Here is a 27988-nt window from a genome sequence, read left to right on the forward strand (position 1 = left end):
TGTCTGTCGGTGACCTTGCAGGACTGAGCTTGTCAACTTAGAACACTTCTACCTTGTTAAAGTCACAAATTCCTCTCATTATGGTAAAGTGGGCTGCTCTGACCTCTAGTGGTGTATTTGTGTAAAGCAATGATATTACCCCATGGATTACAGATGATTACCCTGAAGAGGTGTGTATTTCATGACACTCATTTTTTATCCTTATTTACAGTGAGTGAATTTACTTGGAACTATTTTTAAATAATTTGTACCCCAAATTTGTTCATAACATTTTAGGCAGCATGTAAGTGTCTAAAAGGTTACTTACCAAGCTATGATGTTCAGTACAAATTAATTTGAACAGTGCAATAGAAATCAGATTTAAATCTAAATACTAAAAAAAAGAAATTACACATTTGTCACCAAATAATGATTAAAAGAAATTACAGATTTTATACAATGGCGAAAAATAAATTACCAACATTCCAGACACTGACAGCTCAGACATTCAATTAAAGCTGTTGCTGTGGAAGGCACAGGTGATTATCATCTCAGTAAAATCTGAGATCTGGCTAAATAAGGTAAAAAACTCAGTTCTAAACAATCCTGTGATTACTGTTGGTTCAAATTGAGTCCTAACACAATCTGAAATTCAGTTTGAGATTCTTATCCAATACGTATCTAAGGCAGTCATGACCAAAACGTATGGATGAGGGTACATCAGGGGTCTGGCGACATGTCAGGTTAACATCATTATAATCCAGAGCTTTATGTCACGTATATGAGTGTGACGTGAATGGGGTTAAGAAACAATATTTTTAAATTCTGTTCAATATGGTTTATCGGAATTAGTTTGGTGCAAAATGCGTTTAATAAATTTGATCAAATACCATATATATATAAAATTTGCATATAGTGTAGATCAACATGCAATTTCTTAGTTTTAGGACTTAAGGAACTGTTTCAAAGGGAAAATCTGTGTTAACAAGCTTAGCTGCTGTATCAACAACTTGCCCAAAACCAATCAACTTTCCGTTATTAAGTGATATACAAAATCATTTATGAAGTTGACTTCTGTTTGGTTTTCTCCTGTAATTAAAACATCACTTTGTCTGTTTCTCTCTGTCCTACAGGGAGGGAGGGTGCTGAATTACACCAATCCCATCCTCCTCTTCCTCTTTCTGCTCACCTTCACTATTGCGACCATCATGCAGTGCTTCCTCCTCAGCGTATTCTTCAACCATGCCAACCTGGCAGCGGCCTGCTGCGGCATCGTTTACTTCGCCCTTTACCTGCCGCACATCTTCTTCTTCACCTGGCAAGACCGCATCACCAAAGACATGAAGATCCTGGTGGTGGGTGTGAAATATAAGAGAGTAAAAGGCATAAAAACTAGATATTATATTGAATAATCAAAGTGAGTGTAGTCCATTATTACCGTATCAGTCTCAAACCCTATCATGCCCCCTTCCTCAGAGTCTGCTGTCCCAAGTGGCGTTTGGCTTTGGGACGGAGTACCTGTCACGGTACGAAGAACAGGGTCTGGGTCTGCAGTGGGACAACATCCAGACCAGTCCTCTGGAGGGGGACGAGTTCTCCTTCCTCACCTCCATCTGCATGATGGGCCTGGACACTGTCCTGTACGCTGTACTGGCCTGGTACCTGGACAATGTCTTCCCCGGTCAGTGTATTAGAGACAGATGAAGGGTTTGGTTACAACTTTTGCTGATATTTGTAATTATTAAAGATAATTTCTGGGATACAAGATGCATGAGTTATTTACATGTTTAAAGTAGCTCAGGGATTAAATCTTTTCTTCTTTCCTTCACAGGACAGTATGGAATTGGCCGTCCATTTTACTTCCCCTTCCTGCCATGTTACTGGCTCAACACTGTGGCTCCAGCTTCAAGTTAGTGCATCACTCACTGTTTACCCTCAGGTTCATCATGAAATCAATGTGTAATACATGTGTAAAATACAGAGCTCCCAGACTGCATGTCCATTTTAATTTGTTTCCATTTTTCTCAAAGGCAACGACAAGCTTGAGTTGGATAAAAAAGGCTTTGATAACCTAGTGAGCAAGAAGCAAGAAGAGCAGCAGAAAAAAGAGGAGGAAAGCCAGGAACAGGAGAAACCAAAGGAGGAGGCCAACTCATGTGAACACCAGCGGGAGAGGCCTGGGAAGGAGAACCAGTCTGAGGGCGAGGAGAACCAAGAAAAAGAGGGTAGAATAGCTTTTATATTTGAAAAATCTTTGTAACTTTTGTGTCTGGGAACTTGTTCCTACTTTGCCATTTTCGTTGTGTGGGAACTCAATGCCCTTGTGTGTATTTGCACTTGCTGGCATATGTGAATACACAAAGCACTAGCTTCTCAGTTTGCTTAGTTAATAAGTGATGGAAGCTGCTTTCTTTGCATTCCAATACCTCGACCTCATATCTGTCCTGCTCTTGCAAAAATGTTCAGGACATAAAATGACACCTTTGTTATATTCTGAAAAGAATAGTATGAAGAAATATGAGATGTTGATAGTGTCACTATTGATTATTTGTTTGAGATGATAAAACTTTTTCATCCCTGAGCCTCTGCTGACCCTAACACTTGTGAGATATATGCATATATATTTTGTCAATTACTTTTAAAGCACTTTAAACTGCAATTGATTAGTTTGAAAGGTGCTATATAAATAAAGTTTGATTCATTTGTTTGCTTGACCGGTACAGTATGTCTGCTGTGATGTATTTAAATATGCTTTTCTCCAGAAGCGGTGTTCACTCCCAGTCCAGATAAAGTAGTAAGATGCAGTGTATGCTTTTTTCTTTGGTGTGTGCAGGCCAGCTGTTCTTTGAGGCAGAGCCGGCCGGCCTGGTGAAGGGGGTTTGCATCGACAACCTGGTCAAGGTGTTTGGCAGTAGCTCCAGACCGGCAGTGGATGGCCTCAGCATCAGTTTTTACGAGAGCCAGATTACTGCCTTTCTGGGCCACAATGGTGCTGGGAAGACCACCACCATGTATGTCACACAGACGCTGTACTAAACACTAAATGTTGACCATGTTTAGAAAATTGTCTATAATGTCTCTCTCCTTCTCTCTGCCTGTCTCCCTTTGTGTCTCCCTCTCTTTCCCAGGTCTATTTTGACTGGCATGTTCCCTCCCACCTCTGGGACGGCCACCATCTATGGCAAGGACATCCGCACAGACATGGATACCATTCGCCTGTCTCTGGGAATGTGTCCCCAACACAACATCCTTTTTCAACAGTAAGTAACTTGCCTCATGTTTCATCAAAACATGTATAATGAGGCAAAAAAAGCCAAAAGCCTCAACGCTGCACATCAATTGTCATGTGTTGTTTTACACCGGTAACACGGTCATTGCTTCCACCTTGTTCTCTTGTTGTCTGTCAGTATGACAGTAGCAGAGCACATCCTGTTCTACTCACTGTTGAAAGGCCGTCCAATAGCGGAAGCAGAGGAGGAGGTGGAGAACATGCTGCAGGATCTGGGTCTCCCTCACAAGAGAGACGAACTGACCCAGAACCTCTCAGGTCTGTCTAGATGCAGGTGTACACATGAATGTATTGTTTAAACTGTTTCCACACACACACACACACACACACACACACACACACACACACACACACACACACACACACACACACACACACACACACACACACACACACACACACACACACACACACACACACACACCATCAGTACTGTATCATGTTCTGATTCAGGAGGCATGCAGAGGAAGCTGTCAGTTGCCCTGGCGTTTGTCGGTGGGGCCAAAGTGGTGATCCTGGATGAGCCCACTTCAGGGGTGGACCCCTACTCCAGACGCTCCATTTGGGATTTGCTGCTGAAATACCGTGCAGGTAACAAAGACACCTGCGGTCTAGTGGAGGTCCTCATGTCATGGTACTGCAGAGGTTTTACCATGTTGCAAAAATAGCTGTCATCTGCAAATAAAAACAATAACTAGACACTGCCCTGCATTTACAACATATATTGATCCCTGTTTTTATTTTATTTTTTGGTCGGATTTCTTTGGTATTTACATTACAGAATCATCAAACATCTTTCTTTATGTAACGTCTCTCTCTTCCTCACTTCTTCATTGTGCCGCTCTGTCTCCTGATTCACAGGACGCACAGTGATAATGTCCACCCACCACATGGACGAGGCCGACCTGCTGAGTGACCGGGTGGCCATCATCTCACAGGGTCGCCTCTTCTGTTGCGGTTCCCCAATCTTCCTCAAGAACTGCTTCGGCGCCGGTTTCTACCTCACTCTTGTACGGCGAATGAAACATGACGCTCTAAAGGTGAGCAATGTTGGTGTGTATTTGGGTTAAAATGACAAGAAATGTGAAAGTTATATTAAAATGTAGGTAGGTCTAGGAAGGAATTTAAAACAAAGTACTTGGAAAGCCACCTAATCATTATCAAGACCACTTATCCTTTGAGGGTCAAGGGGGGGCTGAAGCCAATCCCAGTTTACATTGGGAGAAGTTCGGTACACAATGGTCAGGTCACCAGTCTTTCACAGGGCTAATATGTAGAGACAAACCATTCACACTCACATTTACCAGTATGTGCAAATTCTGGCCTTAAACCCTTGTTAAGAATAATAAGTAAATTAGCACAGAAAACAATTAACTCATATGTATCCCTACTGAAGTGGGTGTATCCACATGGCAGAGGAAATAACATCTAATTATTGAATTAAAGACATTTAACATCAGATTAATACTATGGTTTTAACAATGTAGTTTGTTTGTAAATGAGTCCTTGTGATAAGGAGATATTAAAATGATGAATGAGATATGATGATACTAAAAAAGTCACCTGTTCTCCCCCAGGTTAGCTGCGACTGCACAGAGGATTGCTACTGTAAATGCTCCAAATGCTCTAAGTTCAAAATGAACACAGAGGAGACGCAGGCTGCAGGCAGACAGATGGACGGTAAGATCAACGCCTCAAATATCAGTGTATCATGCCAAGTTCTTCGTCACCCTTTCTTCAAAGTCTATTCATTTGCAAAGGAAGTGAAACAATGAGACTAGTTAATGACTAGTGCATTTGCATTGGATTGTAGTCAGTCCACTTTCTGTACCTGCTGTTAAACTTCACACACCTAGCAACACCCACTACACACTGTATTCTGTCACATGTGTGCCCTCTATGTTTTTATTAAAAGCCAAACACCTCGGGCTTTTAGGGCGTAAAACAATAAGGCCTTGAAGGCAAGGCAAGAAAGACATTACAAGAAGAACCTTGAGATGTTGCAACACCAACAAATATAATAATAAGATGCAGCAAAGAGTTAACGAATTTCACAGATGCCATGTCAAGTAGGAACATATGAAAATGTATGAATAATCAGCTAATTCCACTCATCTCCAGGTAACATGGAAAGAATCACAGCCCTGATCCACCATCATGTGCCGCAGGCTCGTCTGATCGAGGCCATCGGCCAAGAGCTGACCTACCTGCTCCCGAACCGCGACTTCCAGCCCCGGGACTACGCCAGCCTCTTCAGGGAGCTGGAGGAAACCCTGGGGGACATCGGCCTCAGCAGCTTTGGCGTGTCAGACACATCATTGGAGGAGGTGCACAAAGATAAATCAAAAATATTTACATTTACAAATGAACATTTTGCAAGAGTACAAATATATATATTTATTATCATTGCTGCAGCAATTTAAAAAGAAAACAATAGGAGTGAGGCAATCTGTCATACATCACTGCCTCACTTTCACCTTCACTGTTACTGCGCACTCTTTCATCAAGCTTTGTTAAGAAGAGCATCGTTTTTTCTTTTAGATCTTCCTAAAGGTCACTGCTGATGGGAATGCAACCAACAGGAAATGTTTACAAGGTAAAAAGAAAAGAATAATGGCGTCACAACACGTTGATTTGTTGTGTAATTGTATCTCTACAACCCCTGTGTTCTCCTCCTGTGAGTTACATCCTTTGTATTCCACTCTCTAACTCCCCCAGACAAGAAAACATTGCAGCAGATTTGTCGAACTAGTCTCTGTGGATTAAACAGAGTGGCTGTTGATATGGAGCCACGAAAAGGTGACAGTGGCTTGCAGCTTAGAGTTTAGAGCTTGGGACAGATGCTGCTGTTGTGAAAAAACAATGGATTTCTGGAACTTACAGGGGGTTGACACGTTCAGAAAGATAAAAACTTCCTTTGTAGGATAAACATTTTTTTTAAATTCCTGACAGCACATTTTGGCAAGAGTGTTATTCTTGACAACAGTGTAATGCAGAGAGCTTCAGCTTAAATGGATTATCTTAAACAAATGTTCTGGTCTGGAGCTGTCACTTGTGCACTGGTAACACGCAACAGATGCCTAATTATATGCACATAGGCAGGTAGAGCAATGCTGAAAATGCATACGCCGAACATGCTTGGCTCCCTGGCTGGCCTCTTCACACTTGCTGACTTTGTCTGTGAAAGTCAGGCTGTGCGACCTGACCCTAACTCTGTATTGCAGAGGCGGATGGAGCTTCGCACGCCAATGGCCAGGGCCCGTGTGATGTCTCAGACGGTAGCGCAGGCAGGGGGTCGGACCAGGTCAGAGGCCTGTGTCTGACCATCAAACAGTTCTTCGCTCTGCTGATAAAGAGGCTGCATCACACCACCCGCTCCTTCAAAGACTTCTTTGCCCAGGTATCCTATGTATAATCTATTACACCTGCATTTTATGTTTTAGGTTGAAGTGTTGATATGTTTTTCCATTTATTAGTTACGGCCTGAAATTTTGATTTTGACCGCAAAGTTGTCTTCAGTTGTCTGAAGTAATACTTTTTTCATTAAATCTAATTTTTAACCCTGGTCTCTATTTGTGGTAGATTGTGCTGCCAGCCAGTTTTGTTTTCCTGGCATTGACATTCACTCTGATCGTTCCACCTTTTGGAGAATATCCAAGTCTGACGCTCAGTCCCTGGATGTATGGACGACAGTACACCTTCTTCAGGTGAGCATAAAGGAGTTTCAGTGGGTTTAATAAAATAAGTACAATACTTTTAACAGAATTTAGCTAAAAAGTCTAAATGTATTTTTTTTGTAAGATTTATCTGGTTTGGTTAATCTTGTATTTTCTTAATTCCGTCCACTGCAGTAATGAGCAACCTATGGATGCTCAGATGAGATACTTTGGTGAGGTGTTGCTGGACAAGCCTGGCTTTGGGACTCGCTGCATGGTGGATGAACCACTGGAGTAAGTAACCTCCACGGCTTCAGATGTATTTTATTTCCGTCAACCGTCCCCTGTGTGTTTTGTTTGACGACATGGCTCGCTTTCCCTGCCTGGCAGAGATTTCCCATGTAACAACATCACCACAGACTGGGAGATGACCCTGGTTAACCCTGCCCTGATAGAAATGCTGGCTGGTCCAGAGTGGAACTCCCTCACCCCGTCACCAGACTGTCAGTGCAGCACACCCAGGAAACTCACCATGCTGCCTGTGTGCCCCGAGGGAGCTGGAGGCCTGCCACCTCCACAGGTAGGCGTTTGGGTCACTGATACTAAACATGATCACAATATTTTAACCTGTAGATTCTTCCCATTCCCATGTATTCAGATAGATACAATCATAGGTCACCTGCTTCCCACGAGTATCTGATGAGTGCTCATTTTGTGCACTAGAGGATCCAGTCAACAGGAGACGTTCTCCTGGACCTAACAGGCAGGAACATCTCTGACTACCTGGTGAAGACCTACCCCAGCCTCATCAGAACCAGGTATTTGTTCATGGGCACCAGTTGAAAAAACGTACTTTTAATAGATACTTCATAGATCTTAACATAAACCTTTTGTGTTTACGATACAATACAATGTTGAAATGAATTAGAGTGTAGTTCAATACAAGACACCTACATGTTATAAACAGTTTAGAAATTGTTAACAAAGTTTGACATTTTAGTAAAAGATACACATATAAATGAATGCTTTTAATTGAAATGTATTTCAACATGAGAAAGGATTATGATTCCATCTCTGTCCTTGATCTCTTTACAGCTTGAAGAGCAAATATTGGGTGAATGAACAAAGGTAATTTCAATTTGTACCAAAAGGCCAATTGTCCATGTAGGGATATACAGTACCTTACTTACCTGTACCTGTGTTTATGTAGTGGTGCAGTTCTCCCTCCAGTGGTTATTATGATGTACTACAACCTTAAGTTTTAAGTTACACATACATGTACCTTGAGGCTGCTTTTCTCTGGGGTGTCCAGGTATGGAGGTATATCAGTCGGAGGGAAGCTTCCTGTTTTAGAGCTGCAGCCAAAGACCCTACAAGATGTGGCCGCGCAACTGGGACGACTGCTCAATGTTACTGGGGTATGGATGTAAAAGTCAACATTATGTGTGGCTTATGTTTATGTGCACTTTTGTTTTTGTGTATGTTCACCACCTTCTTCTGTGGTTTCTGTTGTAATGGATTGTTGGTCATAGGGCAAACACTCTAAGCAAACACTGAAGGACATCGGGACGTTCCTCAGGTACATGGAGACTCCTAACAATGTCAAGGTATGTCCACCAAAACGTCAATGTATGACATAATATAATAGACTGTATACAGGTAGTGTAAGTAAGTAGGAAAAAGATTAAAATCTCCAGTTGTCAAATTCTATCAACTATTGTCTTTCCACAGGTGTGGTATAACAATAAGGGCTGGCACGCCATGGTATCTTTCATGAACGTAGCCAACAACGCCATCCTCCGTGCAAACCTGGCCAAAGGAGCGACCCTGGACGAATATGGAATCACCGCTATCAACCATCCCCTGAACCTCACCAAAGAGCAACTCTCTGAGATCACAGTGTGAGTGACCAGTAGCCACATAGTCCTCATCCAATTACAGCTCAAGGCCTGAAACTTCCCCTGGTGTTTAACAGGAAAACCCCTGAGGAGAAGGACCCTGGTGTGACACGTGTGCAGGAACAGTTTTATTGTATCCGAGTCAGTCTCTCATAAACATTGCTCACAGTGGTTAGTTCTGGAAAAGCATGATTTTTCAGTTATACTAGCTATGGAAACTCTGTCCTTCTTTGTCCTTTTCTCTGCAGCCTGACCACCTCAGTGGATGCAGTGGTGGCCATCTGCGTCATCTTCGCCATGTCCTTTGTCCCGGCCAGCTTTGTCCTCTATCTCATCCAGGAAAGGGTCACCCAAGCCAAACACCTGCAGTTTGTCAGCGGTGTCAGTCCACTGGTTTACTGGATGGCCAACTTCCTCTGGGACATGGTACAGTGACCCTTTTACCTGCACAGATGTGCACCAATGGTTTATGTTAGCTGTATCAGTGGGATGTAATGAAAAGGTCTGTGACTCTGGTCTTCCTCCAGGTGAATTATTCCATCAGTGCAGCGATGGTGGTGGAAGTTTTCCTTTTTTTTGATAAGAAGTGCTTCACCTCACCAACCAACCTCCAGCCGCTTGTCGCCCTGCTTTTGCTTTATGGGTAAGAAAATGGGTAAAACTATGGAAAACTTAATAAGCAAAATTTCCATAAAGCTGCTGTATTTAGACTAATTGTAAGTGTTTTAAAGTTTTAAAGTGAGACTGCAAATAACGGCCAATAATCAATAATTTCACATTTGTATCCTGTAGCAAGTGGACATAAATGAACACTGAGTTCACCTCTGTTGGTTTCACTGGATCTGAACAAATACAAAAATATGAATTAAGACAAATAGGTAGACAGTCAGATGCCTTAATGCAACCTACTGTCAGTGGTCATTATTAAGGGTTGAGTTTACTCTCCAGCTCACACTTGCTGGATCCACCCGATTAATGACAACAGTCAAAATATCAGCATTGGAATATATCCTATAAATGTAGATAATTTTACAGTATGTATGTAAACTCAGCTGTTTAATCAAGGTAGCAATTAGTATTTTGTTAGCCTATAAAGAAGAGGTTCAAAACACTAAATTCTAAATTAAATCTCCCCCTCTTATGTAAGGTGGATTTAATATGTTGATTAGCATTCAGAGCTCCCAACTTCATGTGTCTTATATTTTTATGTATATATTCATGTTCAACGTCTTGCATCAGATTGTGACATTCATTGTGCTTTACTGATTCTTGCTCTGATCTCTCTCTTTCAGCTGGTCTGTGACACCCATGATGTACCCCATGTCCTACATGTTTAACGTACCGAGCACAGCCTATGTGTCTCTGTCATGTATCAACCTCTTCATTGGCATCAACAGCAGCGCCATCACCTTCATCCTGGACCTTTTTGAGGGAACCACTGTAAGACCAGGCCTCTTTTGTCTCTAAATGCCCATTTATCTATCTTTCTTCCATGTCATCCTCATTCATTCACGTCAGATTGTTTTATTTTTTTCTAGGCTCTGTACAAGTTAAATCAGCTGCTGAAGACCGTGCTGCTCATCTTCCCCCATTATTGCCTGGGACGAGGTCTCATAGACATGGCTATGAACCAGGCCATTACAGATATCTACACTCGCTTTGGTAACAACACAGCACACAGACTCACATCCCCCACAGGCCAACAAGCAAACACTTGTAGCAATAGGAGCCACCAACTGTCAGCCACGAAAGCTGCTTTCGGACATGCACTGAACTCCACAGATCCTCCATATTTTCTCCGGAGGACGTGCATATGTGAATGCAGATGTCGAGTGAGAGGTTCCGGATTATCTGCAGACTTTCTCTGCCTGTCCCTCAAGTATAAAGTCCATAGAAATTCAGGAGAATTCGATGTGAGAACACAGCAGGGGATCCCCCACTGGATTCACTGCGAGCGAGAGGAGGATTTGATACTGTTGTAAATGTGTCTCTGCAGAGAACCTCCCCATTTGTTGTGCATTTGTGAAAAGCAAACTGCGGGTAAACTCTGTGTCCACTTCTCCGGACTTTACCCGCAGGTCATGTCTAAACATTACTTATGTCGGCACATAACACCTGACACATGACAAAATATGAAATATATGTTCTTTAGCATTTGTTCTATTTCTTTCTTAAGATTAGGGTTAGGGTTAGAAACAAACTTTTGATTGCTTTCTTCTTGAAAAAAGGGGAAAGCTCTTGAAAATGTAAATGTTTTCACAAGGTCACAGATGTGTTGTGTTTATATGTTTCCTCAGGTGAGGACTACAGTCCTGATCCATATCAATGGAACTTTATCGGGAAGAACCTGTTCTGCATGGCTGTTGAAGGATTTGTCTATTTCATCCTTAACATTCTCTTCCAGTATCGCTTCTTCCTAGATCACTGGTGAGTGGGCTTGAATTAAGATTTCACTATTTGTACTTTATGTTCTGGTCTTTTAGTTAGTTAGTTAGTTAAGCTTTATTTCAGACATAGGTCCATGTCAGTATAAAAATAAAATAAATAAATTACAAAATACAGTCCAAATATATAGAATACAATCATCACTTTCCAAGTACACAGGGTTTAAAAACACATACAGACTTTTTTTTCTCAGTATGTCAAGGATTCACAAGGGTGCTATTTTTATATAATATATTAATATATATATATATATTAATAATACACAGAAAATGAAAGTAATTAAAGTAATTGTTGATATAAAAGGTTGATTTGCTGATTGGTTTTCTATCAACAGGATATCAGATTGCCCAAAGCCTCAAATTCTGGACGAAGATGTAGATGTTGCTGAGGAGAGAGGGCGAGTCTGCCAGAACGGAAATACAAATGATATTTTACGAACAAGAGAACTGTCTAAGGTGAGACATTTTTCTTGGTCAAAATACGATCAATCACGTACAATTGACAAAATACTTAAACATCATTTTTTTCTCCTGATGTTTCTCCTGCCTTGTCAGACGTACACAGGGACCATCATCCCTGCAGTGGACCGAATCTGTGTTGGAGTCTCCCCTGGAGAGGTTTGTGAGGTGAAATCGATATGATTTACAGCATGGAGGGAGTCCTCCTGGTCACATTATATTCATTTTATCATGCTTGTTTTTCTGGCAGTGCTTTGGTCTCCTCGGAGTGAACGGAGCAGGCAAGACCACCACGTTTAAGATGCTGACAGGAGACATTGATGTTACCTCAGGAGAAGCCTCTGTTGCTGGTCACAGGTTAGTCAAACAATGTTATTAGGAATAAGAAGCAACACTGTGGACTTGAATATCAATACTAAGGCCAAGAATTTCCCTCTAAATCTTGATTAAGATGAAAGCTTATGTCAAAGTAGGAATTCACTCAATCCAGATCATTAGCTTAATATCCAGTGTATGACAAACTGTAAGACAAAATAAATTTGTTAAAAATTCATCTCAGAGTGAACTGTTTTACTGTTGTTTTATGTTGTCCCGGCAGCATTTTAACCAACATCCTGGACGTTCACCAGAACATGGGATACTGCCCACAGTTTGACGCCATAGATGAGCTTCTGACGGGTCGAGAACATCTGCACCTTTACGCCCGCCTGCGTGGAGTCCCAGAGTCTGAGATCAGCAGGGTGAGTTATGATTAAAAATAACAATATTTTTACTATAGTAATATTCAGTAGCACATACTTTCACCTTCCTTTACTTATGTTTCATACTGAGGCAATTCTCCTCCTCGCGCTCAGGTTGCAGAGTGGGCCATCCACAAGCTGGGTCTCTCAGAGTGTGCAGGTCAAAGTGCTGGGACTTACAGCGGAGGTAACAGGAGGAAACTCTCCACAGCCATTGCCATGATCGGCTGCCCTGCTCTGGTGCTGCTGGTGAGGCCAACACAAGTGATATTCATGGGTTTGAGTTAGAAGTTTAGGACAAGGACCAGAGTTGCTGGACATTGACTATGCATTTTTATTTTGATGTGAGGAGACAAGACGTGTGTGTGGGTGTTTGTGTTAATGCATGTATTGTTACTCTTACTGGACATCAGGATGAGCCCACCACAGGTATGGACCCTCTTTCCAGACGCTTCCTCTGGAACTCCATTATGAGCGTTATTCAGGACAAACGAGCTGTGGTTCTCACCTCACACAGGTAAATTGTGTGTCTGTGCAAAGTAGTGCACTTTTTCATTTTTCATGAAAACATTGCAGAGGCGATGATTCAACTATTGTCTCTGAACTTTTGAGGTCTAAAAAACACAGTGTCTCATTGGAGTTCCATGCTATTTTTGTCCAAGTTGCTAGCAGTTCCACCAAATAACATAATATATATTATATAAAATTATATAGTAATTTCTTTAACTCTTGAAATGTTTTTCTATAATATTTTAGATCCAATGAGAAAAAACTATCCAAATCTTACAGTTGATAAAAGAGGAGAGAAAAATTCATATCTTCTTTTTTCTTCTTTTTTCTCTCTCATTATTATTCTCACATCTTCTCAGACATATTGTATCCAGTCATCCTGGATCACTGTGTTAACCTAGCTAACTGTATGCTAACTGTAAAGTATAAACTCGCTCCATCTTGAGCAGCTATGACAGTAAAATGCTGTCACACATTTATATCAAAAAAATTGTTACAGGGCACATTTTAATGTACAATGAGTAGTTTTAGTATTTAGCTGCAAATACTACTACTATACTTAAATGTGAGCGTTATTTTCAATGCAGGACATTTTACTTGCAAAGGATTATTTTTACATTGATGTGATCTTGATAATTGATTATAATCATTTGATTTCATATTTGCAGCATGGAGGAATGTGAGGCGCTCTGTACCCGTTTGGCCATTATGGTCAATGGGTCTTTCAAGTGTTTGGGAACCATTCAGCATCTTAAATACAAGTGAGTCTTCTTACCTCAACATATATTGCTAATCAATATATGATATTTTTTCCTTCTACATTAAATATACTTGAATGCAATATATCAAATCAATATATCTGATAGTTGCTTTTACTTTAACGGGCATCGATTTTAACGTAGATTTGGCGATGGCTACGTTGTGACCATGAAGATCAGGGCAGCGGAACCCGGCCTCACCCCGGACCTGAATCCCGCTGAAGCTTTCATGGAGAGCACGTTCCCCGGCTGCATCCAGAGTGAGAAACACTACAACACGCTGCAGTACAAGATCCCCTCCTCCTCTCTGGCTCGCATCTTTCAGATGGTCCTGGCCAACAAAGACAAGCTGAACATAGAGGACTACACAGTATCACAGACCACTCTCGATCAGGTACACAGAGAAAAACACAACATAAAACACCATGAAATGGGAATTTCACACAGTTCTATTTTATTTGCATGGAGCCAATTACAAAGTGCATCTTGAGACCTTTCAATATTATAGTTACAGTATATTATAATTACAAAAACTATAAAATAATAGTGATACCTTTAATAATGGTATTAATAATAGCAGCAGCAATAATACCAGCACCAATTAATAACATTAATAATGTTCTTATAAAAACAAAAAAATCATCATCAGCTGTGAATCTTTTTCTACATTATGTCTTTGATTTTTTTGTCTGCTTCAAACTGACATTTAATTTGTTTTAATGTTTTGACATCCCTCTAGGTGTTTGTAAATTTCGCCAAGAAACAGTCAGGAGAGGATGACACCATAGTGTTGCATCCAAAAGCTGCTGGTGCACAGCTATACGTCGACGCAACACCCATCAAGTCTTTAGGGAAGTGAACGTACCTCAACAAGCTCAACCCGGAGGAGTCGTTGGTTTTCATTTCACTGGAGTGTCGTCACAAAGTCCCGACACTGGCCTCATAGAGACAAGCACCAGGTGCATATAACCAGGTTGGACTAGTAAAGGTCATGGAGGGTAAAGTTGATGTTTCCCTCAAGGGAGGGACAAATAGGACAAATGTCAGGTTTGACTGAAGATTTGACATGTGACAAGAGTGCTCTGCCAGTACACAGGGTTAACGGGCTTTGAATCTGGAGAGTGTGGAGCATTTATGTGCCTGCTGCATGTTCCACTTCCTGCTCACCTTGTAGGCCTTCCAAACGTAACACAACATAGCACTAGATGTACAACGAGGACCATGGACCTTGACATGATTGTTTGTTCCAGATTTGGACGCAATTTGTAAAGAAAGTATAGGTCCTGTTTTACTTTTTGCTTCAGATGCCAAGCAAGATTAAATGGTTTTGCCTTCTATAGATGAGTGAAAGAAGCACTCAGAGAAGCATAGCATCCTTAGCACTTTATTTATGCAGCTTGGACTGAATGATGTTTGGCCATCTGCTAGTGTTGTATAGATAATCATTTCTACAAATTCCTCTTGCTGCTATGAAATTCATTTCGATACCATTTCATATTTTTGTGCTGCTAATGTCTTGTTTTATCTTTGCGCTTTATTACTCCATCAGTTACTGGTGTCATTAGACACAATGTCATGAAAGTTTTCAAAGGAAGCACCATGTCAAATAAAGTTGGATTTTTCCTTAAGATGTAAAGCTTTATTCAGACACAGTTACCTCACATTCACGTAGAAAACAGTTGAATTCAAAACCTGAGATTAGACAGAAAGAGCAAGAGAACCACAGTCGTTATCACTGTCTACCTGATAAAGGACACTACCATAGCATTTTCTCTGAAGAAAACTATTGTGCATATACAGTGGAGAAGCTCACTATGAGCACAATGAAATGTCATCAGCATTCCTCCTGAGAGCTCAAAAGTGAAGTTGCACTCTTAAATGGATGCCATGACATTTCAAATCTAATAGTTTTCTGCCACAGGCACTTTATTATGAGAGTTCATTTCAATTCTCTTACTTTACCTGATCACTTTAAGCATTCCAAAAAATCAAAAAAACAATTGTTATGTGTAACCATTGTGGATACATAACCGCAATGAGAGTATATCTAATCTACTTCTTTATTTCATACCAAGAAACTACAGCCCATTGTTGTAATTGAACAGGCAATTAAAATGTTGCCAGCTGCTTTTAAATGCTCCACTATATTGCTACGATACTGTTGCTCCCATTCCCACCCCTCTCACTTCATTCAGTAGTAAAAAAAAAAAAAATTGCAAAGTGCTGGACTTCGCAGCAGCATATTCATTGTAAGTGGCACACCTGTAGGGAGAGAATGTGCAGCTCTTATATGCTATGATTTTTCAGCCACTGTCAGAGGATCAGGGGGATAATGGCCATCCGGAGGCTGGGGTAGTCCTTGAACTCCCTGCTGTAGGCTTTGTGCTTCCATTTGGCCCAGATGGTCATCTGAATGAAGCCCAATAATGTGTAAAAAGCCACTGGAAGAACAGAGGAGAGAATAACATATACATGTATGTTAACAATATCAAAACTGCCAGAGGCTTGAAACAGTATTTCTCATCACTGTTTTTGGTCCTGCAAGTTTGTACAGTATGCACATGCTACACTGGTGCAGAGGTGTGAAGATAGTGCAGTGTACATACCTGGTAGACACTGCGTCATGATGGAAAAGCTCACCCATGCTCCAACCTGCAGCATGTTTCAGATATGCAGGCAGACAAAGAGATAAATACACAACCTTTGTGACATTCACTAAATCACTGTAAATACTTTGTATTACCTCATATGTGTAATTGGGACAGGATACAAAGAAAAATAGCCACGTGAAGGGGTTCTTATTTGGACTCGGGTACCTTCTGCTCCTGTGTCCTGAGAAATGTTTTTGGTTTTCACAACATTTAAATTGGATTTTATGTAGCATTTCTCATAATGCTGTAAATATAGACACCCTGATCATCCACGCTTCTATGAAGGATCAGTATAGTGTTAACATTGAATACTAAATGCATGGATTAGTGGTAACTACAGAATCAAGCTCAACTCACCATCTCCTCTGAGATTATTCAGAGTCACGTGAATGGAGAAGTTTCCCAGTTCACACATCTGGAGCAGAAATGTATGCATTTCACTCTTTACAGTCACCATGTGTCATATGCAGCATAATCACATGAATTCATAATTTCAAAATATACGCACCACAAATATGACAAGTGCATAGTTGACCTGCAGTTCACCGTATGCTGTAAAGATAGTTGGTTAGTCTGGAATTAATGTGCAGCAGAATGTAGAGAAACAAAATCTCTGCATGAGAGAACTTACATGGGGGTGTATACAGAGGGTGGTTGATGTGGTAGGCCAACCAAGCTGAGAAACCCCAGTAATAGGCACAATTCTGAGAGAAGGCACAAACAGTACAGAATGCAAACAATGAATATTTATAAATGAAACATATAGCCTATACAGTGGATATGAGCAGCTTGGGCTAAAATCCTTATCAGAGAGGGAGAAAACAAGGCCACACATTTTAAATTAGGGAAGCACAGGCGATGCTCTTTGCTTCAAGGGTATTCATGTCCTCACCCTGACTATTATCCTGAGGGGCATGGTCCCGTGAGAGAAGCGGTGGACAAAGATAGTCTCTATCAACCTCTTCATGTAGTGGAAGGTGTGACAGGCACAGGCTCGTCTGAGAGACAGAGGGAAGGAGAGGCTTCATCTCACAACTTTCACAGCAGATTTAAAAAAGGAGACTTAAACGATTACTGTTGGTCCAATGTGCAGCAACAAAAGGTCTGGGATGCAGGAAAGAAGATAGATAGATATAGATAGATAGATAGATAGATGGATAGATAGATAGATAGATAGATAGATAGATAGATAGATAGATAGATAGATAGATAGAAAGTGCAGTAAATAACAGAACAAACCAACGATAAGCAGATAAATGCAAGACCAGAATATCAAGATTAATTACATAGATTAAGTATGTTATTAAATTATGATAATGAAAAAAGTACATTATAGTTTACATAAAAATTTGGAGGATTCGATAATGCCTTTGTGGTTGCATCAATAGAGTGATGGTTGTAACCAACCCAACTCGTTATAGAAGCCTGTACACTGACATTAGATTACATGTTTCCTGATTTAATATTCCTGAGACTTTTGCTCCATAATAGAGGTAATTTGTTGTGAGGCACATTACGCCAGAAGGAAGAATTGGACTTCAATAAATACTCCAAAAGTTCAACTGGGATATTCTTGTAGACAATTAATCAATCCTCTCCCTGTAAATCTATTTATACAGCAAGCAATGTTGAGCCTCAGGGTTTGTTATAGCCATAATCTGTCATAATCTGCGCTGTAGTTCACTTTTGTCTCCCACTTACGTGACAACAGTGTGGGGACTGGAGGTGAAGGCATAACTGTGCGAGTAAATGTACGGTACTCGGAAATAGAAGAGGAGGTAGGTGAGAAGGGGCCCGATGTATTCTGCCAGAAACACCTGAGAACAAAAGAAGAGGAAAAGCGGAGAGTTCATTCTATCACTATATTACTGTATTTTATATGGAAATCTCTGATGTAAAAAGTGATACCCAAATTAAAGGGCAAATGATTTTTGTTATCCAGGGGCCATAAAGGGGCCACAATTTACAAAGAGGGGCCAATTATAAGTCCAACATCCACGCACAATTCCTGATTCAGGAATTCAGAAAAGAAGTAGACTAGAGGCAGAACAGGGGTACTTTAGGGGCCACTCAGATTTCAGCTAGGGCCGGTGCCCTCCATGGTTGACCCTAACCCTAACCCCTGGATCGGCCCCTGCCTGAAACTAATTGAGAATCCGACTCCAAAATCGTGTCAGGTAACATTAATTATATGTAAAAGCAAAACAGAACACTGATCATTGATTCTGTTGTGGTCCTCACCATTGTCCATCCTAACTGTGGACCCAGATCTCTGAAGTACATGGTGGCAGTGGTCCCAACAGGTAGATTCTGTAAGATTTCATCCTCCCTCAGTAATTTTCCTTCTGAAAATGTAAAACAAAACGTATGCAGATACATCCATCTGACATACTGCTGTAAAATAATGATCCTAATGGTTTCTATAGAATATCAAGCTTGTTGGCAGCTCTGCACAGTGGTTGAAACTGTTTCAGAATGTTTTTAATGAATTCCTGATCAGATTTTCAGCACACGTTCTCTGTACATGGCAGCGCTCATGGGGGTGCAGCCACAGATAATAGGCCGTACTAATTGGATGACATTTTTAGAGCATCCTAGGGGGAAACTGGCCCAGATAGCTTTTACCCAAAACTCCTCTCTGTGCTTTTCAGTAACAAGATAGACCTCGTTCAAAACAAAGCCTCATGCCATTTTCTTTTTTTAGATGTTGCGATTGCCTGTTTTAATTTCAGATAAAATAAATGTAAATGCGATCCAAGTTAAATAGTTTCTCTTCTATGGTGGAAACAAAGACAGAACAGACAATGGTTTCCACAGTGATGCGGCTCTGTGAAGAGGTGCAGTGCGGTTTATGGCCCATTCACAGTGAAGGTCAATGTAAATGTTAAGGAAAGTGGGTTTCAATGTGATTTAATTACAAAATCCTCTATTAAATTTACCCATTGATTAGATCTGGGTTTGAAAGGATGTTGCATATATTTTTTAAACATGAGCGATACTCCAATTTGCTTCAATGTCAAATTATACCAGCAGCCTTGAGGGACATGGACTGACATGACACCTTCTGTGGAGTGGACTATTTATACACATATATCCAAAGCTATTGCTGACTGTATGGAGGTTTATTCCCTCTTTATTCAATAGCGTGTTTTTTCAGTTTGAGAGCAGAACACGTTGATTTTTACAAATAGTCCCTACTTGTACTTGGATTTGCTCTGCTTGTGCTCAAACTGTTGCTTAGACATATTTCCCGTGCTCCAGCTTCAGCCTTCAGTCGGCTCTCGGATTTCTCCTCTGTGATTGGATTCTTTCTTCTGCGATTGGACTTTATTTGTGCCACAATAAAGAATAGAATAGAATGCCAGCTGTGTAGTGTCAACGAGTGAAATTGTGCCACCCTCATTCTGGTCACTTTTGCTGTTGGTACTGTTCCCATAAAATATAGGAGGAAAAGAAACAGGGCGGCATCTATTTTGTTTTTATAGTTGCCAGCAACAGTATTCCCATGACATAAATAACTTGAGACCCTTGATTTTGCCACTCCATGTTGACCAGATATCTGCTGGACACCTGCTCCATGAAGGTGTCATCGTTTTGTCTTCGAGCGCAGCAACGGGAAGCCGGTTTAATAATAAAGCCGCAGAGGGCGGGAGTGCGTGAACCCGGTTAAAGTAACCGTCCGTATGGTACTCTCAAAGAAGTAAAGCTCACATACCAACAACAAAGACGGCAAAGGCAGAGCAGATCATAGCACAAGCAGGGTCTATGTCGTTTTTGAGTGAAAGCATTACAAAATCTGAAACGTAAAATCAATCAAGTCCTGCTCTCAAACTGAAAGGCCATGCTCTTGAATAAAGATCGAAAAACATAGAACCATTCCCACCATTCCCATCCCATTTGAATTCCTAAACAGCTTCATGCCTAAATTGACCTCACGTTCCCCATCTAATGATGATTCCAGCGAAATCACAACAAGCTCCTTCATTCAGAGCCAAAGAATAAACACACCATAGAACACAGGCCAAGTGTTTGAACCTCCTCTTCAGCCTTCACCTCATACTGAAGCTGTAACAGCATCACATTCTCACACAGGCTGCTCTCATAGGTCAAATCATCGACAGCTCAGAGACCAGTCAGCCCAAACCTCTGCACCTCTCTTTCATTTTGGATGGAAACATCCAAATTCTGTTTACAGTTTACTGGTACCCCCTCACAGTATTTGTGAGTAATGGTGTCCAGTTTTTGTTGGAGCCACCCTGATTTGTGCAGTAATGTTAATACATAAATCACTACATAATCAGAACATGGCTACTTACTAGGATCGAGCTTCAGAGCCTGCCTTGCTGGATACAAGTGAGGATCTGCGTAGAAAACACACAAACACACACACACCGGGTTTGTCTTGAGGCCCAATAATAATTGAACACAATGGAAAACCGGCCTGAGGCTTGGCATACATTCTGTAACTTTTCTGACCAAACACCTACTGATGGCAGAACCACTGCAGACTTCAGACTGAACATGAAAATGCTTCTATTAAAAGTGCACAGTGTACTGTCAGAGGATCCACTGAGGATTATCATGTATAGCTAAAAACACAGAAATGCCACGTTTAGTTTGTGGTAAATGTGTAATAAAAGATTCAACATAATAATAATACTAAAACTGGGCTTTATCTGAGCAAACAGATATCTAAACGAATGAGCTTAATATATAGCTTTAAGTGAATGAGAGTAATATTACACAAGATTTTTTCAAATGTCAAAATATAAAGGACACATTATAAAATAAAATAAAAATTACACAGGCTCACCAAACTCACATGATTTGTTAAAAAGGCTCTTGATGTCCCCTATTGTTGAGTGGGGCTCCACCTGAATACAATAGAAACATGAAGAATGAAACCTTGATTTAATATCAGTGAAGCAGTTGATTGTGTGTGTTAAAACCAAATGAAATTCACTGTCATTACAATGAGTGTGTACTTCATGCTGTGCATCCAAACATTGTTTAAACCCATTAAACCTAATTTCAAATTCTAGATGGAAATATCAAAGGTACCATGTGCATATGTGATTGTGCAGCCAGAAAACATGGAACATGTTAAACATATACTTTTAAAACTTTATGTTCAGGGATTTTAAAGTACTGTCTCAGTCAAATTTCTTCACTGCTGTCATTGAGGCCTCAGCGTTGTCAATGTACCTTATCTAAAAAACACAGCTGCTCTCTTGTCTTGGCATCCAGGACCTCCACCTGAAGAAACACAACATGTAACGTTTAGAAAGAATAAGATACACACACACACATACATTTTTCAAATGCTATAGAAATTGAGGATGTGGTAAATTAAGCCACAGAGAGCATCCATCCATCCATTCCTTAAGAGCCTGGGCTATAAGACTGGAAGTACATTCAACTTCATCTGTATCTCAGAGTATCTTTTCTTGTAATAAAGTTTAAATGCCATCCAGCAAACCTTGATAAAGTCTCTAAATGTTGACATGATAACACATTCATATACTGATAAGGACACATACAGATAAAAAAAATTCTAATAAAGATAGCGTCCAAGTTTCACTCACGGCATATCTACACATTCGAGATTTGATGGAAAAGTTGTCGTTATAAAAAACACTAAATCATATCCCAACACCTTTGGGGAAAATACAGACAACTGACTAAGGAATATGTTCTTGCAGAAAACACTTCTCTGACAAAATCTTTTCAAAAAGATATGATTATTCAGTTCTCTACACTTTCCTATAGTGATTTCATACATAAGAATAAAACAATTAAAATCTGCAGATGTGATAAAGCACAGCTGACATTCTCATCAGTTCTCTGTTGTCTCCAGTACAATAACCTCATTCTCAATCTGGAGAAAGAAACAGGAACCATGTTGTCCTGCAGACCTGCTTGCACACATCTTTTTCATCTTAATTAGTCCGTGTCAATAGTGATGTACAGCGTACGCATGGAGGATGGTGGGCGGAGGCCCACAATTTGCCCTGAAAGCCCTCCACACTGTGCTGCTCAGCAGAGCTGTCCCGGCTAAATTGGCTCCCTTACTGGACAGTGTAATAACCTGCTAATGGATAGCTAAAGATTTGCTGAGTGCACAGCTGAGAGAGAGAGAGCTATACACACATAACATCAGCTGTTTGCACTGCAGAAAATACACATTTGTCATTTAATTTGTGTCCAAACTCTGTTCTTTCGTGATTTGTGTTTGCAGCGCTTTCATTATCATTAGATCATCAACACTATCAAACAAATAATTAGCATTCTTTTAAAAAAAACAAAAAAAACAAATATCTTTCCCCCTGAAGTTAATATTATGGAATCCATCAATGTCCCAGTTCTAGATTTAAAATATGACAATTTCATCTTGTCAGTCTCTGCAGTGTGTGTTCATGCTTCCAGTGGAGGGCATCCAGGGAGATGCGGTTGTTTTGCTCTCCATCTGCTAACCTTTGCAGCTGCGTTCTCGGGGCACATGTTGTTTTAGCGAGGAGCATCAAGGGTGTCATAACGACTGTGTGCTGTAAAGCGCTGTGCACTCAGTTGTGCTGTGCCCTTGTAAATGTGATTATCAGGCGCCCCAGTCCTCTCGTGGGTATACGGAGCCCTGCTGACAACACAGGTCATACAGCGCATGTACAGAGCGTGCTTGTGAGGCTTTGAGCTTTGTGTCTGTGAAGGGAATAAAGTCTCTTTTTCAAACATACACTTATTTTTTGTATGCACGGTTTGTTTTTGTTATATAATTAAGAGGCGTGGCCACTCTTTAATGCGGTCACTGACAAGTGTAATGGCTGATCTTGAACCACAGACTCATTACTTCAAACTCTGAGCATTATACCATCGAAGCTGATTAGCTGCATACGACTGGCCACTGTTTACCATCGTCCCCTTTGCCTTCACACTCGCTCAAACTGGACAGAATTTCTCTTTCAATCAAGGAAAGTAATCAACTAAGCACTCAGCCGTCTCTCTGCACGCTGCCAATTGACAGCTGGCCCTAAATTTTCCACAAGCATCTGTTCCAGCACACTCTCAGAAAAAAAGATTGTACCCCCAGCGACTGTAGTGCTCACAAATGGTCTTAACCTTGGTTTCCATCAGTGTCACTTTCACTGGGCTATACAAGTGTGTTGCCTTAAAGATAAATAGATATGTTTCCAAGTATCTTAAGATTACAAACACTAGAATGGTGTGAATGGTATCTAACTCTCAGCAAGTATATGAAAAAGGTTATTTCCCAAAATGCAAATCTATTATTGTAAGGTTGATTGACAAAACGAATGGAAAAACTTTAACTACTTTTCAATATAAAAGACATATCTTTAGAAATAGGATGCAAGTTGCCCATGAGACCTTGGTCGTTCTCAGGAACCATCGATCTAACTATTTGGTGAATGTCATCCAATTGACACCGGACATATCCTGGTGTCCTGAGGGTCATTGTGACCATTTGTGCGATGAACAGGAACAAGTAGGAAGCAGAATCCACAAATCAGGCGCACATGCTAAAATTCACATCGTCACATCTCTCAGTGAGACACATAGCTACCATCCTGCTTCTCAATCCCCCTCGATAACATTTTCTGTGATTTTTGAACAGTTGTTGTGCTCAGAAGACGAGGAAAGGTGGAGCCAGAGAATGAAAAAGAGAAAGGCCTCTGCTACAGATGCAGCTAAATGCTGCAAAATCTAGCAAAAATATTCACCAGATCAGTCAAAAACACTAAACTGACTAAACTGTTGTTTCTGTTCAGGTTCAGTTATTGTGCGTGTGAATCATTTTGATTCTCATTATCTTAATAAAGTGAAGGCTCATTAATCTGTGTGTTTGGCATGTGTATGTGCTGTCATAGGCAGTTTTCCAATAAGTTTTTTGAAGGTTCACCAACAGTCATTAAAAACTGTACTTTAAAAACTCAATTTTTGGATGGTTATGTTTAACCATCCTAAATTAAACTGTTGTTATACGTCAACAAAGTTAGCTTAAGAAGTTAGTGGCCTGCTGGTTTGTGTGAACAGAACTGAATGATTGTTTCAGTCTGACCCTACATGCATCCCACAGGCCTGCTGCACTTAGAGAGAATTACCTCAGTGCTCAATGGGCCCTGAGAGACAAGACTGGAAGCCTGAGACACATCATGAAAGGAGCTGCGGCTTAATTTTGTTTACCTGAAACCTTCTGTATCAGCCAGAAATAATTTTGTCTCTGTAACTCACCATTAGGCTGCAAAGCAGAAAGATCACCCCAACGTCAGACTGACACTTTCTAAAAGTTGAACTTACTTAAGCTCTTGAAGTATCCCTCCGTGTGTTTTGGTAGCTTGACAGATATTCACTTATAAACTTGTCCAAAAGTTCATCCTGCTTGTTGTAAATAAAAGATGCTCCAACTTTTACAATTAAGAGTTTTTGCAAAGAATACAGGTTTCTGAGGATGTTTCAAAGAGTCAAAATGATTGAATTTTTCTTTTTTTTATTAATGTCAACTTATTGTTGATTTCCCTATCTCTGCTTGACCTTTACTAAATGTGTGTTAATGAGTGTGTTGCTCAAGTGGACCTTGTGAAACAAAGTATACGATGACATCAATCTATCAGAACTCAAAAGTGTCAGTTGACCTTTTCATTCTGTCGCCTAAATACAGTGGACTTACCTCAAAGAAGGTGGTCCGGCTCATGGCTGTGGGTGGCTTATTATTATTATTATATCCTCTGTGTGCACGATGACAAAAATGACGTTCAAAATCAGTGCAAGCAAACACAACACACACTCACAGACACACTCATTCCTCCCAGCACATAGTTCCTCTCCTTTCCTGGACAATCCCTGCACTGACCCCTTAATCTTCCCTGCCTCCTTTTCTCTCTCTCTCTCTCTCTCTCTCTCTCTCTCTCTCTCTCTCTCTCTCTCTCTCTCTCTCTCTCTCTCTCTCCCTCCCTCAAACACACACACACACACACACTACACGCACACACTTTCTCACTCTCTTGCTCTCTGTCTTCATCTGAGATAGTGCTGGGACACAGAATCTCCAGAGGCACTCCAGAAACCCTGCACATGCTCACCCTCCTGCTTCTCTTTTCCACCTTCCCTTCTATTTCCTTGCTTCTGTTTGCTGAGGTATCTTTGGTGGAGTCCACCTGAGACTGAAACATGTGAAGAACAGAAGAACACAGGAGAATATGGGGGATGATAAAATATACAAGATGACACAAAACTTGGAAACCCTCTGTGGAGAAAGTGGCCCGGCAAAGGAGCTCCAAGTAATAGGAGCAGCAGAGGACAAAAATAATACAAACTGAAAAATAAAGAAAAAGTGCTTAGACAACAAGCAGCCAACTGATATTCACCCCTGAAAAGTACAAAAATACTGATACCCATTTAACATGTAACAAAACACCTCTCTATGGGATGTGTTTCACCAAATGCCAGCAGGAAAGTTTATGACTCTGACCAACTCCGTCTTCAGCTGTGGTTCTTAGCCGTGTCAGCAGAAGATGAACCCACCAGGGCAGGGCTGAGCACCAAAATATCTTTCGGGACAAAGTGTACTTCACATGCATAAAGGTTAAACATACAGATTATTCAAGGGTGCCTGTTTTTTAAGGGACAATATGTAGTTACAAAAGAGGAAGGTAAAAAACTCTGTGTAAAGTGATTCTCTTAGAGATGAACCCGTCAACCTTATACCTTGTGTCCTTGCTTTAGTGCTTTGAACCAACTCCCTCGAGCACAACAATAGATTTCTAAGGCTCCTACTTCACGGTTTCCTTATCATCTAAAACTCACCTCATATACTTTCTAGTGATGTCCTCTGGATTGATTTTATTTCTGTGCCCATGAACTGTCTTGTTTTTTAAGCAGCTTTTACAGAATAATGATGATATTTGAGGATAGCAGCTCATTATACTCTCTGCTTGATCCCATACTTAAGTTTTTAACTCGTACTGAATGACAGAAAAGGTGAGAACTATTGTCTACAGTTGAACATTGGATGGTTGTTCAACATGCATTCATTTCTGTACTTAAAGGTTCTTGGAAGTATGTGGATCCATATGCAGAAATGTATCATATATTCATAGTGTTGTTTTCATTTGTGTATAATCACCTAACATAAAGAATGAATGCGGTACCTCTTCCATGGAGTTGGCCAGGTTGCACCGCCATGTTTCTACAGTAGCCCAGAATAGATAAACCTAATAGGTATTTTTATGTTTTTATGTTAGCTGAAGGCCATTGTGTGTTCTTCTACGCACTACAAAAGGTAAAGGTGAGGTATTCATTTGGTGTCCATTTATTTCTTCTTTTACTTAAGTAAAATGTTTGAGTGTTTCCTCCACCACTGTCAATATGAACACAAAACACTGTACATCTCCATAACACTTTTTCAATGTCAAGTTTCCATATCTGGATCCATACCACCAGATTACCACCAAAGTTGCTGTTGACATTCATTTGTTACAAAGACTTCTATGTATTAGATGAACCATGATCTTTCCTCTTGCGTCACCATCAAGCCAAAATCGTATTAAAAAATTGAAGATTTTATTAGACTTTCATTACTGCCATGTCACAGTCAGGCTCTCCAGAGGATGAACAGTGCCTCTTTTTAGACATCCCATGAGGAGGCATTAGAGGACTGCAAGAGATACACAGGTCTGACTCATGCACAGAAAATAAAGATGCAGAAGAGTGACAGTTGTATTTGTAATGGAGATAGGTAGGTATTTTCTTTTAGTGTTTAATAAATTATTTTTTAATGAATCTTTTGCTAAATGTTTTATAGATCAGTCATGAGTCCTTTAGAAGAACAATGTCTTGGTGCCAGGTGTTCCCTTTATATTTGGTACTAATAGAATTATAGATGTTGGATATACATTCATAACAGCTCATGGGTTTCACACTTTCTTCTCAGCTATTTGGGTCAGTTACAAAAGTTTGAAGTTCTAAATGTTATGTATAAAGCATAAGCAAATTCTTTCTCAACCATTAATGCTATAGTTAGAATGTATAACTGTAGTTCTAAATGGTGTCTTATTGTTGTTGAGTGAGGTGAGTCAGTCATAGAGCAACTGGGATCTAACGTTATCAATTATTCAGTCATCCTCCATGAGGGACCACACTGTCCTCTACTGGTCAGTGTGGCCAGCACCTTTGGGTGAAATTAGTGCTGATTATTGTCGACTGCTTTATATATGTTTCTATACTGTGCTGCATTTACTCCACAATGCCAAGCTCTTTGATTGTTTTCAAGACAAATACATCCTTTACACGGATTCAGCTCTGGGAGGAAGCATATTTTGCTTTTCCTTGTAAACTGGAAGAAAAACAATATCATTTTCAATGTGATGTTACACCATTACAAAAGAACCAGTCCGACAAAACTTAAGAAAAAGACTCAGGCTCAGGTTTATTTTGGTTGCTGTCTTCTAGAAACTCTTAAACTCCACTGCAACATTCTTTGAACAGCTCCAGTGGCTTTTCTTTAAGTGCTTTTCTGACTCCAGTGAACTTGGACACAGTGTTGGAGCAGGACCCAGGCTTTTTCTGGCCCAGCCCTGGATCACTGCGACCCGT

The 27988-nt window shown here is 40.5% G+C and overlaps 2 protein-coding genes across 3 annotated transcripts in view; one reads left to right on the forward strand and one right to left on the reverse strand.

Annotated features, from left to right (window-relative positions):
• LOC118098777 (retinal-specific phospholipid-transporting ATPase ABCA4) overlaps nucleotides 1-15361 on the forward strand; it is a 32317-nt gene extending 16956 nt beyond the window's left edge. The window contains exons 16-51 of one of the 2 annotated variants that reach the window (XM_035142909.2): nucleotides 1113-1334; nucleotides 1456-1660; nucleotides 1811-1888; nucleotides 2010-2204; nucleotides 2813-2990; nucleotides 3108-3239; nucleotides 3387-3526; nucleotides 3722-3859; nucleotides 4130-4308; nucleotides 4846-4948; nucleotides 5390-5595; nucleotides 5810-5864; nucleotides 5987-6067; nucleotides 6493-6668; nucleotides 6851-6975; nucleotides 7120-7218; nucleotides 7315-7504; nucleotides 7648-7742; nucleotides 8020-8052; nucleotides 8237-8342; nucleotides 8457-8531; nucleotides 8656-8825; nucleotides 9071-9248; nucleotides 9350-9465; nucleotides 10115-10262; nucleotides 10361-10484; nucleotides 11120-11249; nucleotides 11602-11722; nucleotides 11822-11884; nucleotides 11976-12082; nucleotides 12324-12465; nucleotides 12580-12714; nucleotides 12879-12982; nucleotides 13644-13736; nucleotides 13878-14127; nucleotides 14473-15361. In XM_035142909.2, the coding sequence (XP_034998800.2) occupies nucleotides 1113-1334; nucleotides 1456-1660; nucleotides 1811-1888; nucleotides 2010-2204; nucleotides 2813-2990; nucleotides 3108-3239; nucleotides 3387-3526; nucleotides 3722-3859; nucleotides 4130-4308; nucleotides 4846-4948; nucleotides 5390-5595; nucleotides 5810-5864; nucleotides 5987-6067; nucleotides 6493-6668; nucleotides 6851-6975; nucleotides 7120-7218; nucleotides 7315-7504; nucleotides 7648-7742; nucleotides 8020-8052; nucleotides 8237-8342; nucleotides 8457-8531; nucleotides 8656-8825; nucleotides 9071-9248; nucleotides 9350-9465; nucleotides 10115-10262; nucleotides 10361-10484; nucleotides 11120-11249; nucleotides 11602-11722; nucleotides 11822-11884; nucleotides 11976-12082; nucleotides 12324-12465; nucleotides 12580-12714; nucleotides 12879-12982; nucleotides 13644-13736; nucleotides 13878-14127; nucleotides 14473-14592 (4812 nt within the window). In that variant the 3' untranslated portion in view covers nucleotides 14593-15361. The remainder of the gene's footprint in view (nucleotides 1-1112; nucleotides 1335-1455; nucleotides 1661-1810; nucleotides 1889-2009; nucleotides 2205-2812; nucleotides 2991-3107; nucleotides 3240-3386; nucleotides 3527-3721; nucleotides 3860-4129; nucleotides 4309-4845; nucleotides 4949-5389; nucleotides 5596-5809; nucleotides 5865-5986; nucleotides 6068-6492; nucleotides 6669-6850; nucleotides 6976-7119; nucleotides 7219-7314; nucleotides 7505-7647; nucleotides 7743-8019; nucleotides 8053-8236; nucleotides 8343-8456; nucleotides 8532-8655; nucleotides 8826-9070; nucleotides 9249-9349; nucleotides 9466-10114; nucleotides 10263-10360; nucleotides 10485-11119; nucleotides 11250-11601; nucleotides 11723-11821; nucleotides 11885-11975; nucleotides 12083-12323; nucleotides 12466-12579; nucleotides 12715-12878; nucleotides 12983-13643; nucleotides 13737-13877; nucleotides 14128-14472) is intronic. The other variant, XM_035142910.2, reaches the window with a different exon arrangement.
• tecrl2a (trans-2,3-enoyl-CoA reductase-like 2a) lies at nucleotides 15351-25261 on the reverse strand. The gene is made up of 13 exons (XM_035142913.2): nucleotides 25065-25261; nucleotides 21590-21640; nucleotides 21207-21258; nucleotides 20701-20745; nucleotides 18626-18729; nucleotides 18086-18201; nucleotides 17277-17382; nucleotides 17016-17088; nucleotides 16893-16936; nucleotides 16742-16799; nucleotides 16477-16565; nucleotides 16340-16385; nucleotides 15351-16174 (listed from the first exon to the last, which is right to left on the reverse strand). The coding sequence occupies exons 1-13, from the start codon at nucleotides 25086-25088 to the stop codon at nucleotides 16047-16049; spliced, it is 936 nt and encodes a 311-aa protein (XP_034998804.1). The 5' UTR covers nucleotides 25089-25261; the 3' UTR covers nucleotides 15351-16046.
• Between the last annotated feature and the right edge of the window lie 2727 nt (nucleotides 25262-27988).

The sequence above is a fragment of the Hippoglossus stenolepis genome, chromosome 19, assembly GCF_022539355.2.
Source record: "Hippoglossus stenolepis isolate QCI-W04-F060 chromosome 19, HSTE1.2, whole genome shotgun sequence".
NCBI classification, from domain to species: domain Eukaryota; kingdom Metazoa; phylum Chordata; class Actinopteri; order Pleuronectiformes; family Pleuronectidae; genus Hippoglossus; species Hippoglossus stenolepis.

Bases quoted from the DNA above. Each gene is read 5' to 3' on its own strand.
- tecrl2a (XM_035142913.2), bottom strand. From the start codon at position 25,088: ATGAGCCGGACCACCTTCTTTGAG. The intron at 21,259-21,589 runs GTACATTGACAA...TATTGTATTCAG, and splicing joins AGCTGTGTTTTTTAGATAAG to GTGGAGCCCCACTCAACAAT. The intron at 16,386-16,476 runs GTAATACAAAGT...AACATGCTGCAG, and splicing joins GTCCCAATTACACATATGAG to GTTGGAGCATGGGTGAGCTT.